Raw genomic sequence first — 14,514 nt, forward strand, 5'->3', positions numbered from 1 at the left:
GTAAAGCTATGAAAGTTAAGTTATGGATTATAAGTCATAGAAGACAGAGACCACAAGAATATGCTGATGTGTATACAGGGATTCAATAAGTACAATAATTCAGGTAATAGCTCCCTAATGAGCCTCACTCTTCTTCTCTAATCCTGCCTACATTTTCATGATATGAATCAAGTGATGTTACTAACTTACTGGTTCCAATGATAAAGTGTAACATTGACCATTGTGTCTTTGTATATGACACCCTGATGTATGTGGACAGTGTTTTATCCTAGTTTCTACAGTACTGTCTCCTTTGGTGCTCTTGTGTAGCTGGCACATCATAACTATTTTATTATCATTTTATGAGGACCAGAAAAAGTAAAAGAAAACACATCTAGGATTCCAACAAGAAACAGTTCAGATTAATAAATTTCTCTCACAGGTTAACTCAGCTATACAGAAATTAAAGAAAAAGAAAAGACATCTAAACCTTAAATATTCTCTTGAGTAAGATTTGTAGGTTTTATAGTTGTTAAATACTGAGCCATAAAACAAATATGAGTGTACAAGCTTATCAATAGTCTGTGATGATTGATTTATATGGTGAAAGCATGCAAAATAATGTCAGACAATAAGTACTCTCCTGCTGAATAGGAGTCATAGGTAGACCTTAACAACCCATTTGGAATGAGACTCAAATGAATTTAGACAGAGAGTCAGTGTATTGGATTTATGTGGGAAGCTTTCAAAGTGAAGGTAGAAATTCAACAGTGTCCTAAAAGATGATGGATTTGAATGCAGGAGAGCAATTTTACATGATAATAAGGTATATGTGGCAGAGAAATAGGAAGAGCTCAAGGACCATTTGAATAATAAGTGAGCTGGTTTGGTGGAGATTGTGTAGAGAATTGAGATACAGAACAATATCAATGTACTTGTTTTCTGTTGTTGATAACACAATAACACAAAATACATTATAAAGAAAGCAGACTTGTTTTCACTCATAATTCTTGAGTCCAAGGTTGAGGGGCCATATCTGGAAATGGCTTTCTTCATAGCAGAGTCCCAAGGTGGCACAGAGCATCACATGGAAATAGGAAGTACATAAGGGTTTCTTCTGGTCTCTCCCTCTTTTCTTTTAGACAACACTATTCAATCATGGGGGCCATCTGATGACTTTATTTTATTCTAATCACTTCCCAAAAGCCTCCATCTCTAAGCATCACAGTCATGTTATCTATACTTTTAATAATTTATAATGAGGACTGAACTCCAATTAATTTTGGAGGATACCAAGTATACTCAGACCATAGGAAGGAGATAGGTTGGAAACAAGTGTGGGAGTCCTTACATGTAAAGCCAAAAACTTGACATTTTAACCTGAGGATACTCAATTGAAAATTGGGTCAATTAATCTGGCCAAGTTTTTCATAAGGAATAACTTGGAGTAGAAGAAACTACAGGCAGTGCTCTCAATTAAGAGGCTATTCCAATTGTATGATATGATCATTAAAATCTTAGCAAAGAGAATGGAAAAAGGTTAGAAAATTAGAATTTCATTTGAACATTTCTAATCTGAAAGTCCAAAATTTGAAATGCTCTCAAATCCAAAACTTTTTTAGCACCAGATTTTGGAGCATTTCAATTTTTTAGATTATGAATTCTCAACTGGTAAGGTCTCAGAGCTTTTTAAAAAGCCCTTAAATCTGAAATTTTGCTGGTCCCAAGAATTTTGGAGAAGAGATACTCAAATTGTCATGTTTTGAGGACAGATGTGATCTGTACAGGGAAGAAGAAAAGTAGAAACTAGAATTCTGAATATAATGATTTCTGAATACATATTACTTTTCACAGAAAAAAATCTAGTTAAGAAGAATTTTTGAGGTCAAGTAATTTTGCTCTGAATTTGCTGCATAGCCTTGATCAAGTTATTTAAAATCTCTTCAAGTCATCTGCAATATGAATTATGGTATTCATTTTTTAGAAGACTGTTTATTCTTTCATTCAGCAGATATTTCACAAATTCTTCTCAGCTCTTGGGAACTGAGTTGTAATAAGACAAGGTCCTGGCCTTTAAGAGAAACTCTTTATAGTACAAAATGGATTCATTTCCAAGTAAGCAAATATACAAGTTAATTTTGGATTCTGATAAATATTAGCAGGAAATATTTGGTGCAACAAGGATTCATTGGTTCAGGAGGTGAAATTTTCAGCAGAACTCTAAAGGATGGCCTCCCTAAGCAAGATATTTGATCACATCAGTTTTTTTTTTTTTTTTGGGTGGTACTATAGTTTAATCTCAGGGCCTCATGCATCTCTACCACTTGAGCCATTCCACCAGCTAGCAGGTGGTGTTTGAAATGAAACCGAAGTGCTGAGAAAGGATCAGCCTTGAAGAGCAGGAAAAGCAATTCATGCATGACAGGAAGAACAAGTGCAAAGCTGGGCTTATGTGAGGAGCAATGTAGCAGATATTTTTAGCTTATATTTCAGCAATTGTGGGAAATGGGACCAATTTAGGTTTGCATACCTATGACGTAAATATCCAGTTTTCAGTCTGTGAGTAGAAATTAAATTTAAAATTAACATGCTCTCCATATTTATTTATTGTTATTCATAGGCTTTTCTCAGGTCTTTGCTCAGTACCATGGAGGGTGGTAAAATTGTGTATATACATAGTTGTTTTGTGAAACACATTCATATTTCTTCATGTAGGAAACAAGAAAAAATTCTGGGAAGATACCTTTTATAGAAGAGGAGAAATATGTTTATTTATTTTTTGTAAATGAGTAGGATTGGAAACAGGGAACAAGAAGTCCCCTGTTGAGGGGGATGACTTGCATATTTTGGTTTGGCCTGTTCATTCTTATATAAACCAGGGTAAAACAATGATTCCATTAACAGTTTTATTTCACTTCAGTGTTTCAGAAGGCAGGGAATACTTTGATTCTGTGGCGTGGGTTTAAATACTTTATCCAAACCCACAAGAAAATTCTGAAAAATGAGTCCTGAAATTTTTTTATTTATGCTCCCTAGTCATTGCTGTCATTTTGTGCCCATATCCCCAGTTGAAAGATGACAAGGAGACAGTAGAGAACACAGTGAGGATATGAAGGCTGTGATGACCTCTATTCCAGTATCTGTGGTTCTTTGCCAGACTCTAGCTCTATTGGACCTTTCTTCTTTTAACCCATTGTGCTGTTTGCTGCTGAAAGGCCTTTGGAAAGAGAGTTCCTCTTTCTGGAATCTACCTCCCCTCTCTGCCCTTTGCCTAACATCCTTTTTTTTTTAATCTATCACTTTAAAAAAAAGTCCATCACTTTTAATGGTCTGTTCTCCAAGAAATCTTTCCTTGAGGTGGGCCACTGTTAAATCATGCTTCTCTGTTAAAGATGCTCAGCCCAATTTCCCCAAACCTCTCATTCATGATGTTGCAAATAATCTTGTTGTGTTTTCTTCCCTTCTTTATTGTTACAGACATTCAGGATACAGGTTATAGTGAAGTAGCTCACTGCTCTCTTCCCAGTGCAGTGCAGTTTTCACATATTCCCTGGCATATTTACTGAACTGCTTCATAATTATTTGTAAAATAGATTGAATTAAAATAAAAAACAAGTATTTTTGAAATATAAGGTAGGCACCTTATATATTTTTGAAAGTTGAGGCACTCTGGAAAGAAAGATGTGGAAAAGTAATTTCATTAGTTAGGATCAGGATTGGCTTAAACAGATAAATGAAGCAACAGTGACTTAAGGAAGATGAAAGTTTTATTTCTCCAACATGAAAGTCTAGGGCTGGTTTGATGACACTGATCCTCAAAGTCCTCAGTGATTCAGTTCCTTACTCTCAATGTTCTGCCATTGCTAGTGATGGATCTCAGACACATTTCAGTCTATGGTAGCTCTGTCTCAGGCAGAAAGACTGAGGGAAGGATGAAAAGCACATGTGTCACTTCAGGAAAGTTCCTGGAAGCTGTCACTTGCCTCTTCTGCTTACATTTCATTAATTGTAACCTAAACATGTACTCACATCTAGTTTCATAGGAGATGAAGTAGCTTTCATGCCCAACTAAAATTTCTGCAGCTTGGGAGGAAGAGAGGAGGTACTAAAATCTGACTTAAGTCCTTATCAGGAGACCTCAATGCACATCACAGTAATTAGGTACTTCAAATGAACACTTGGCAGGACAGCAAACATTAGTTGGTCTTTGAATTTAAAACTTTGATTCTATAATTCATAATAAAAATTGAAGGGATATGTTACTAATATTAACGCAGTATGTTCTTTAGAGTAGTGTTTTTTGTTTCATTTTGATATTTTGGGGAATATTGATAGGAGACATGTAAGTCAAGGATGATTCTAATAAGAAATAGCATGAGTTTATGGGAAAATGTATTGACTTACAGGCAGCTTAATTCTAACCTGGACTCAAGTTTAAATTCAATCAGTCATCAATCTCTTTAGCTTTCAAACAGTATAGTAACGGAGTAAGTATGGTTGAGAAATAAAAAAAAAATAGTCACAGAAGCTCATGTCTATTTAATACCTGATTATTTTTCAAAGCACCCTGAATATAAGGGCATTTTATCTTATAACATGCTCCCCAAGCTCAGTAGACTCACATTTGAGAACCAGAGAAATAGATCACACTAGAGGCAGAAAACGTGTAAGTGATGGAGTCAAGATTGAACTGTGTTTATGTTATATTAAATCTGAGCTCTTTCTCTTATCTCAAAAGACAAGACAAAGCATGGTAAAGGAATATGTGGAGGTATGATTTAGAAATGACACATCTCCTATGTGCCTTTCTGGTAAAGCAGGCAATTTAGGAGGGGAACATACATTATAATGTTTGCATGGACATCTAGTATTCTTAATAATAGTTCTTACACAGATTACAGATGGAGTCTTGCTTAATTACTGAAGCAAAACCAGAAGGGCAGAGTGACAGTATATGCTTTCCTTTGACAAACAAGGGGCAGAAAGCCTCCAAACACTGAAGACATCCTGTGGTAGACACTTTAGTGTCACTAAGCAACCAAAAGCAGATGCTTTGTATTCTGAGCTGTTCTCTAAGGTGGGGAGTGTCTCCTCCAAGGTCCTTCAGAATTGGGCCTTGTAGAGAGCTAGATTAAATGAAATGCAAGGATATTATGGCTGCTTGCACTGAATACTTCCTGGCACATGTCCCCACCTCTGCTATTGCAGCAGGTCATGTTCAGCTGCCATTCAGTCTTATTCAAAAATTTTCATTCACAGGTTTAATTAAAATTTCTAGCAAGGGCCATCTATCATTTCTCTTTTCTAATTTTTCTATCTCAGAGAAAAAAAGCTCAGTGCTCATTACTCTTGCATGGTTGCATTGCCTTTGTTTCTATAGGAAGAGATTAGTAACCTCTTTAACAACTCATAAATTTTTCATTAGGTACTTTAATGAAAAGCAAATTATAATAGTTTATCTGAGCTTTGAGCTAAAGATATGTGAGTAACAAACCTTGATGTTTACTATTTAACTCAATGTAATATATTATAAAGTCCCAAAATATGATATTGTCCAAAATCATTTTTATAATAACTTAATAAAATAGTTCTCCCCTTGGATTATCCATAACCCCTAATCTTGTGCTTGTAGAAATATGGATACATAGATTAATTTCAGTATCTCAGAAATTACAATGAAACTTGTATATTTGCCAAATGACCAGGGTACATGGGCTCACAAAATCATTTGGCTTTAGGTCAAATTATTATAATAGTTGCTTCTTTACGCAAATCTATTGACATTCTTCATAGCATATATATTTTTGATCAGTTAGAATAGTGACTAAGTTATTTCCTAATGAGAAATTCTTTTAACATGATTATGCAAATATAATGCAGATTTTGGAATAAAATGTAAAATGGAACTCTGGTACTACTTTGTCAATTTAAGCAAGTTATACAACTACTGTGAGAATGAGTTCCCTCATTTAAAGAAGAGTATTATCTATGGCATATTTGTTGTGAAAACTAAAGAGGATAGTAGCCCACAAATGTACATAGTAGCCTCTTATTAAGGGTGAATGCTACCATCATCATTATCATCATTCTAATTTTAGCAAAATATGATATTTAACTCCAAAATAAAATAAAAGGATCCTTTAGTTGCTAGTCAGCTGGGAAGCACTGTTTGAATGCTTAATAAAGTTAAGACCCTGCTGATCTGGGCTTGTATTCTCTATTATAATGCCAATTTGGGAACATCATATCATTTAAAGGGTCTTTATTGTCAGCTGCAACACAAAAAACTTTGAATTGTTAATGCCCTCTGTACTTTCAAGCTCAAATAGTTTACATTCCTCATCACCAACCAACCTCCCCAGCTGCATCATATAGTGTCTGACAAGTCACTGATCTGGGACTCTAAGTTTTCTTATCTATAAAATAGTTAAAGGGGTAACTGCCTTCCAGATTGCTGTACATAAAGAACCAAGCATAGTATAGAGTTTGCTTATACTGTAAGTAACAGGTTATTTCTCTAAGGAGTTCACTCAGTCCTTCCCCCACAATCAAAGTTTGCTAGGATCCTCACCATCCTGGCCACACTCACTGTATGTGTTCCAAGTTGCCTAGGTTTCCCCTTCAGTGTGGATCTCAGAATCAAATGCAGTTCTACAAACATGTTCTCATAAGTGGTCTAGTTCCTCTGTGTGTCTTCCATCTTCTAATACCATGTAAGGCATCACTCTTATCACTCCTTCTCCCTGATTTTCTAAACTTGCTGTTGCCCCTAACTGTAAGGACAGAGGTCACGTGGATTAATTTAAAGACCTCTTTGTGTCATCTCACATGGACACAGAGGCTGTAGTAAACCTGACACAATAGAACCCTATGGTTTAACTTCAAGGACATCCTTTGCTTGTGGTGGACAAAAGGGAAATAAGAAGAAAACCTCACAGCTCCTTTATAACACTCTAAGTGCTGTATCTCCATTGATTCTGCATGCCAAGGACAGCTTGTTTGGTGTTTTTGTCATTCAAGCCCAGCCTACACTTCATATCATTGCCAAGGGAAAAGAAAAAAAAAAAAGTAAAACAACAACAAAAATCTCCACAGTACTCAAAAAGTACATCCACTGCACATTTTGTACCCTACCACCTTCGCTTTTTCTATTCATCATGGGTAAAGGATAGTTTGTCCTCTGACACTTATACCAAGCCTCTCTGATTCACTGTGACACACTGCGCCATCAGAAATTGTGCTTCCTTGCTCCTGACACATCCTTACTGTATCAGAGCTGTGCTTGACCAGGAAGTACCAGATGGCACTGAATCACCAAATGCTTAATATTCAAGAACAATATTATATCTAGAACACAATAATATATGCATTGAGTAAAGGACTTTGCTGGTGTCTTAGAAGTCAGGGAATGCCCCAGTCACCTCCACACTGTCTGTTGACAATATGTATAGATTATAAGCTTCTTTGGGTGCTGTTTTCTAAATGAATCTCCACCTTTACTTTTATTTACTTTCATTACAACATCTGTTGTACTTAGGCTTTTTACTCTGAGTGCTCTACCATTTAAAGTACTGGATGAAAGCTAGGTATGGTGGTACATATCTGCAATCCCAGCTATGTGAAAGGCAAAGCTAGGAGGATGTTATCCTAAGGCCATTGGGGGAAACCCTATCTGAAAAATACACTAAAGCTAACAAAAGGGGGGAGGGTCTGGAAGCTTGGCTCAAGTGGTAGAGCACTTGCCTAGCAAGTGCAAGGCCCTCAGTTCAGTCCCCAGTACCACACCCCCAAAACACTGGATGATATGTCACCTTCACACAGAGAGTTGTCAGAGAGAGAATTGTCTTATTTCAGGATGACAAGTCTATAGGAAAGTGAACAATGAAAAAACTTTTTAACAGAGTTGGCTTTACTTTAACGGGGGAAATGGTTTTAAAACTCTGGAAGATATCAACCTTTTAGCAAATTCAGGAATTACTTTCATAATAATGCTGTCTGAACTTTTTGTGCTGATCTGGAATTGATTCTGACCAAAAGGAGTGCAATCATATGGTTTTCATAAGTCCTTCAGAAGGACTTAGTTTTCCATGGAGAAGTTTGGTTAAAAGCTAAAGCAAACCAAAACCAAAACACTGCCAAAACAGATCTTACAGTTCTGTTTTTCCAAAGACAGACACTGCTTTTGAGGTAGCCACCTCTGAATAGCTTAAAATGATCTAAATATATCTCATTGTTCTGTTAAAACAATCACAAAGAATGCCAGACTTTCATTTCTGAAAGCAGATCTGCATTTATATATTGTTGAGTTAAAAATTGTGAAAACGAACCTCATCTTAACTAGATCAATGGCAATACTAGTAGAAATTACTAAGAATGCTTTGAAGTGGGTTTCTGAAGATTAACCAATAAGATTAGCCATGTATCCCATTGCTTAACAAGTTACCCCATGTCTGTTCACCTAGTTGTTCATGGATAAATAAGCATTTATCCACTATTCACACAGCAAAAAGTTACCACTTGTATACTGTCAGCAGGATTTGAGTTTAGTAATAGCAATTTAGGATTAGTATTAATAAATTAATAAACCACATCTAAAGGTACATCTTGAACATTTGCTAGGATTTTAAAAGCTAATAATGAGGACAAAAAAATTTAACTGCATCTGCCACTAACTTCTCTGAATGTTTGACCTTGTACAACAGTACTCTTCATAGAAATAGGCAAAAATAGACACCTGCTTCTGCCACTGAGGTCAGAAAATCAACCACAAAAGTAGCACATACAATGAATAGGATATGGTCAATGTTAAGCCACAAACTCTTATCTCCTTCAGTGCCAAACATACACTCATAACCTTCTCCAGAAGTACTTAGTATTTGGGGTTTTATGGATTTTTTTTATTTCCATACTAATCTCAGTAATCAATTTTGTTTTCCCGTGCAAAATATTTTTACTTGCCACTATGAAGCTTTTTTTTTTGACTGGTGTAATACATTTATCTATGTTTGGTGAGAGAGAATAGAAATTAATGAGATTAGTTATCTCAAAATCTTATAAGCCTTAGGAATTTCTGAAATGTATGCCATGAATCCTAACTCTATAATTCATTACACTATATGGCCCTGACAAGTTGTACAATAACTGATCCTTGATAATAAAATTTCAAAGAGAAAAAACAAACACCTTCCCCATAAGGCTCTTAAGAGCATTACATGAGATAAAGTGCTCAATACAGAGTAACTAATGTTGTTACTACTGTATTCTGTTCACCATCATTACAAATTTCATGTCAATATATTATACGATTATGCACAATATCATATACAATATATGTACATATACATATAATCATAGCTACATCATTTGTGGGTATGTATATATGCATACAGGCATTTATTTTCACACAGAGAAATGAATAACTCAGGAGTGAAAAGTAGATTTATTCTGAAAACAAAACAGCATAATGCTTTTGAGCCCAGTAAAATAAATACGAGGCACTCCTGAGAAATGTTAAGGGGAGCATGTTTACTTCTTTTTAAATAGAATTTAAACAATGCAGCATTAAATTTTTGTGCAGGGACAAACCCACGCACTGTGTACTGCTGCCACCTAGCGAGTAAACCTGATAACTGCAATTTTGTTATGTCAATTGACAGATTGACAAGGTTGGCAAACAGCTTGGTGTTACTCTTTTTGAAACAGATGTTAAATAGTGTTAGGATCTCTCTGTGGGAATGTATTTATTCACCTTCCCTTTTAGGTATTGAGTATAGTCTATCTGTCTGGAATAATTTACTGGTTTCTTGTTGGTCATGAGGCTTGTCTTTAAGATGTCAAGGTGCCTCTGCAACGTGGAATAACATACATTTTCTCAAGTCTGTGCTCTATGAGAAAAAGGAATGTATCCATAATATCTCTAGTTTTACTGTCATTATTCTAATAGCAAAATATTATTTTATGAGTCTTTCATGATAATTACTCTTACAGCCCAAAAGCAAAACAAGAAATTATAGTTGAAACTGGGAAAATGATTAAAATGTGACTTATTTTCCATTTACTGGCAAAGTTTCCATACATTTCAACTTCTTCATATGAATAGTCATATGAGACAGAATAGGGTTTAAAATCTCAGCACTGCAGACATATTGGAAAGACATTTTCTTGTTGGTGATTTATGGTGTTCTGTGTTACACAGGAGTTTTCACAATAATCCTTGCATTTACCTGCTAGATGACACTGTGACACACACACCCTTGTCCCCAGTCATAAGGAACAAAAGTGTCCCCAGAAAATGTTAAATACACATTTATAAATCACTGGTTTATATGTACAAACCACTGACAATAAAATCATACTGTGATAATTATAGTTAAATAGCAATTTTTATATTTTAGTTAGTCTAGGGCTTGTTAGTAATAATCAGGGACATATATTGTATGATGCACAGTGAATTGCTAAAAAATAAAATCAAACCATTCATTTATGCACTTATTCATCAGTCTGGGAGAGGGAATGTCATGTAATTAAGTGGACTGAGTTAGAATCTCAGTAATGTCACTGACTAGGCTGCTATCTTCAATCTCCTCTCTGTTTGGCCTCTATGCTACAGATAGGGAAATATAAAAACTTACTTTCTCAACTTTCCATCCATCTGGATAGCTATATGGCTCTCCTGGCCAACAAGCCATACGGAGATGTCTGAAGGGAAGCCATGACTATCACTCATCCTTTCCATTATCTTTCCATCACAAACTCAGACAGAATGGTTCCAGCTTGCAGCCACCATTTTGTAATCATGTATGTACTTTACTTGGTGGCTGTTTACTGCTCTGACTTACTAAATGTTGCAATTAAATAAATTCGCATCTCTAACTAACTTTCATTTCCTTCAACCTTAAACTAAAGATGGTAATTGTACTACTTCTTAAATTTAATATAAAATTTAAATGAAATGTTTCATTTAAAGTCTTTGGCACCATGTCTTACAATTAGTGATCGCTCAATAATTATTGGTTTAATAAATATTTGAATTCCTGATATGTACCAGATATTTCCTGCTAGGGAAGTGATGGTGGTTACCTATTATCTTTTTCCAAAATAAATAAGATTCATGGTGGAAAAATTATATATGTATATAGTGATCATTATTATGATAAAGGAAAGCTACAGGGTCTTATTAACTGTTATTTTTAATTGGTATTGACACTAACTTGTTGGAGATGCTTTTACAGAGTATTGCTAGTCCACAGTTAATCAGTATTTGTTTTTTTACCTGGCAACATCATGACCCCTAGATTTAAAATACAAGCACCTGTATCATCACTTTATGCATTCTCTGAAAATTAATTAGCAGAGTTATAAAATAGAGGAAATTTAGAGTGAAGGTTTATTATATAATATTTTTTATACCAAAGTGGTTTTCTAACTTGGTGTATATAGCATGGCTCTCACTGTAAATGGATGAAATAGAAGTCACTGTAAATAGATGAAATATTTGGTGAGTCAGTTTTATTTCTGTGCCTCAATTTCTCTTGTGTTAAGTGGGTTATGCATATCCTACCCACTCTTTCTACCTCACATCAGAGATGATGGCACAATCCTCACTTGTGTATCAGTGGTACATTCTAGGAAGAAGGAAACATAAATTTGATGGGATTAGTCACACTTATATTTATTTGTTCAAGGTCAGTTTACATAATACACTGTTAAGCTCCATGAAGGCAGGGAACTATTAAATTTATTCTGTGTGGTAAGCTCTGTGGTCAGTGCATTATCTATTAGATAATAGTTTCTTACTAAATATTTATGTTGGAATTATGGAAGATAAAATGTTAGGGTAAGACCTCCTTCCTACAATAAGTATTTTTTCTTCTTTATCCTTCTTTAAGACATAAGGCAAATAAATAAATAGTTATCAAAGATTTGCTAAAATTTATGAGGGAATGATTTGAAAGGAGAAGTGACATCTGATTTGGGCACTGGTGGGTATGTAAATACCTATGACTTAAGTAGAGTCCAAATAACTATATGTATCAGGAAGGGTGTATTCTGTTTGGGAAAGAAAAATGATAACATTCAAGAAACAGGAAATAATATTGTTTAGCTGATACTTTTTCAAAGTAGGCATATAAGGGAAGACAACCGAAAAGTTGTATTTGGGACATCTTTTTAAAAATCTAGAATGTGTGTACTAAATATAGTCCAGGAAAGGGCAAGTTTGGCCTTGCAACAGTATATCCAAAGATGCTGAAAAGAGAGGTCAAATGGAAGTAAATGTTTATTAAAGAAAAAGAATAAGTATCTTATCCTGAGTGATGGGAGCAGGAAAATATGGAAGTGATTTGAGATAAATTAAAGCCTGTTAGGTTTGATAAGGATTTAGCTGTTTGTTCTTTTGGCTTATCCATCTTGTTTTTAATCTGTTCTAACGTTCCTTTGCTCAAAGCTATATGCTCTGAGACATTCCTCAAACCTTCCTTCATTCTCGATTCAAATTTCTTCTAGCTCATCTTCAAGTACAAAGCCTTTCAAAACCTAGGATACCATAAACCAGGACTGGAAAGAGATTTCAGAATATGGGTTATATTGTAATGCTCCTAATTTTATACTGTCTTCTATGAGGCTAACTAAAGATCAGCAGATGGAATAGATAAGTTATGCAGTTGCTTGAAGTTGAATGTGAAGCAGAAAGATCAAGTTGTTCTATCTCAGCCACTTTCACCTCTTTCTTAGAGTCTGTGAAAGTTTTTGTTTTAACATTTCTTGTTTCAAGTCTTGACCTCTCTGTGGGTCTGCTGAGGATTCCTTGTGTAATAGTAAGGTAGTCATGATAACCCTTTGGTTAAAGTGTATCAGGGACCCATCCCTAACCTCAGTACATAGAGAAACATTTGAAATCACCTTCCATGTGTTCAGCGTTTACTTCAACAGCCCTGTCTCCTAACAGGCTTTCCCTATCCCTCTCACATTCTAGCTGCATTAATAGTAAAATATTCCATGTTATGTACAGCCCTTACTGCTTTACATTTCTGTTCTGTGCGTGCTTTTCCTTCAGACTGGAATACCTTTCCACCTCTTTTCACCCCCCAAATTCTGCTTTTCTTTGAGATGCAGATAATTTCCTCCAAAAAACATTTTCAAGAACCCTTTCCTCTCAAAGACTAGGCTGAAAGTCTTCCTAGTATGCTTCTATAGCATCCTTTGAAAACCTTTATCAGAACAAGCTTGATACAGATATATGGGAGATGATTAAAATTATGTACAATAAAGCAAAACTTAAAATATGATACATGCAGGGAAGTCCTGATTTTCTGTAGAGTATCAAAGAAAATTGGAAAAAGCAGTCTATAAAAATGGACTTCAGAGGGGAATAAAAATAACATTAGGACCATATGTAACAACAAAACTACAAAGCTGAAGAAATTCAAGCAGAAATAGCTACTATAAGAGATAAAATAGACTCAAGATAAAAAGAAAAGAAAGATAGAGCAGGTAAAATTAAATCCCCTTCCAAAGACCTCATAGGGCAAGGGAAAGACAGAGGAGAAAGGGTGTTGGGTTTGAGATTCGAGAATGAATAGATAGATGGTGAAGATACTGAGAGATAACATAATGGAGTTCCTGTAAAAGTGTGCAAAGCTCTAGGAAAGGCATAGATGAGAAGAGTCATTGTCTAAATGGAAACTAGGCAAAGAGAGAGAAGCAAAAATTTTAGGTCTGATGTCATACTTTAAAGATCACTTTCAGGTAGGTGTAGATACATGATACATCTCAGCGTGCAAATCTTAGTCTTGAGGTCTTCAAGACTGGCAATGATTTTCAGGAATTTATGGGCCAAGATGGACTGTGCATTTCCATTAAATAGTGGTATTAATAATAACATGTGCAAAAACCAAAAAGAGAATCTTAGATTAGGGAAACCATTAGTGTGACTTCAACATTGACTATAAAATGTTTGCTTTGCCTTTGCTATATGAGCTGGCGAGATGTTATCACGAATCACAAAGTGGTAGAAAAGAGTTTTGGGTATACTTAAAATCTTGGAACAAAGAAAAGAGAACATTTAAGACAATAGAATGAAGAAACAGAATTGGTGTAACACTTATTGCCAACTTTACCACCCCCCAAGATAAGATGATGGCTTCACACCCCAAACAGTGGTGACATTTCTATTAGCAAGATAGGGATGGATCAGTATATGAATCCACTAAAACAGACAAGCACATTTACAGTGTTTAGCTGACTTGGCAGTAAATTATTAGGAAATTCAGGTTAAACTTGTCACTGATGAGTGAATGTTGGTGCTTTTTTGCATCATTATTTAGCTTAGAAGGAAAGGGATACAGGAAGGTATTTAACAGAAAACTCCCACATTCTCATTGATGTGGAGATATAGCTTTGCAGGAAAGTTCCTGAAATATGTGAAGATATTTGTAAAATCAGGAACATACCATTGCATGTAGTGAGGTCACTGGAGAGAGAAAAGGAAGTGGCCAAGGAACCACACGTCTTAAGACATGGATTTTATCATGAGAA

The 14,514-nt window shown here is 35.3% G+C and overlaps 1 protein-coding gene across 6 annotated transcripts in view; it reads left to right on the forward strand.

The window, feature by feature from the left end:
* Positions 1–14,514, forward strand: part of Gas2 (growth arrest specific 2) — a 118,551-nt gene that overhangs the window by 86,792 nt on the left and 17,245 nt on the right. The window contains exon 7 of one of the 6 annotated variants that reach the window (XM_074042988.1): positions 1–14,514. This exon is cut by the window's right edge and continues 15,629 nt beyond it. The exons of the other annotated variants lie outside the window; for them this stretch is intronic. Within the exon in view, the coding sequence (XP_073899089.1) occupies positions 1–12 (12 nt within the window). The 3' untranslated portion in view covers positions 13–14,514. 6 annotated transcript variants of the gene reach the window in all.

Source organism: Castor canadensis, chromosome 1 (genome assembly GCF_047511655.1).
Source record: "Castor canadensis chromosome 1, mCasCan1.hap1v2, whole genome shotgun sequence".
NCBI classification, from domain to species: Eukaryota; Metazoa; Chordata; class Mammalia; order Rodentia; family Castoridae; genus Castor; species Castor canadensis.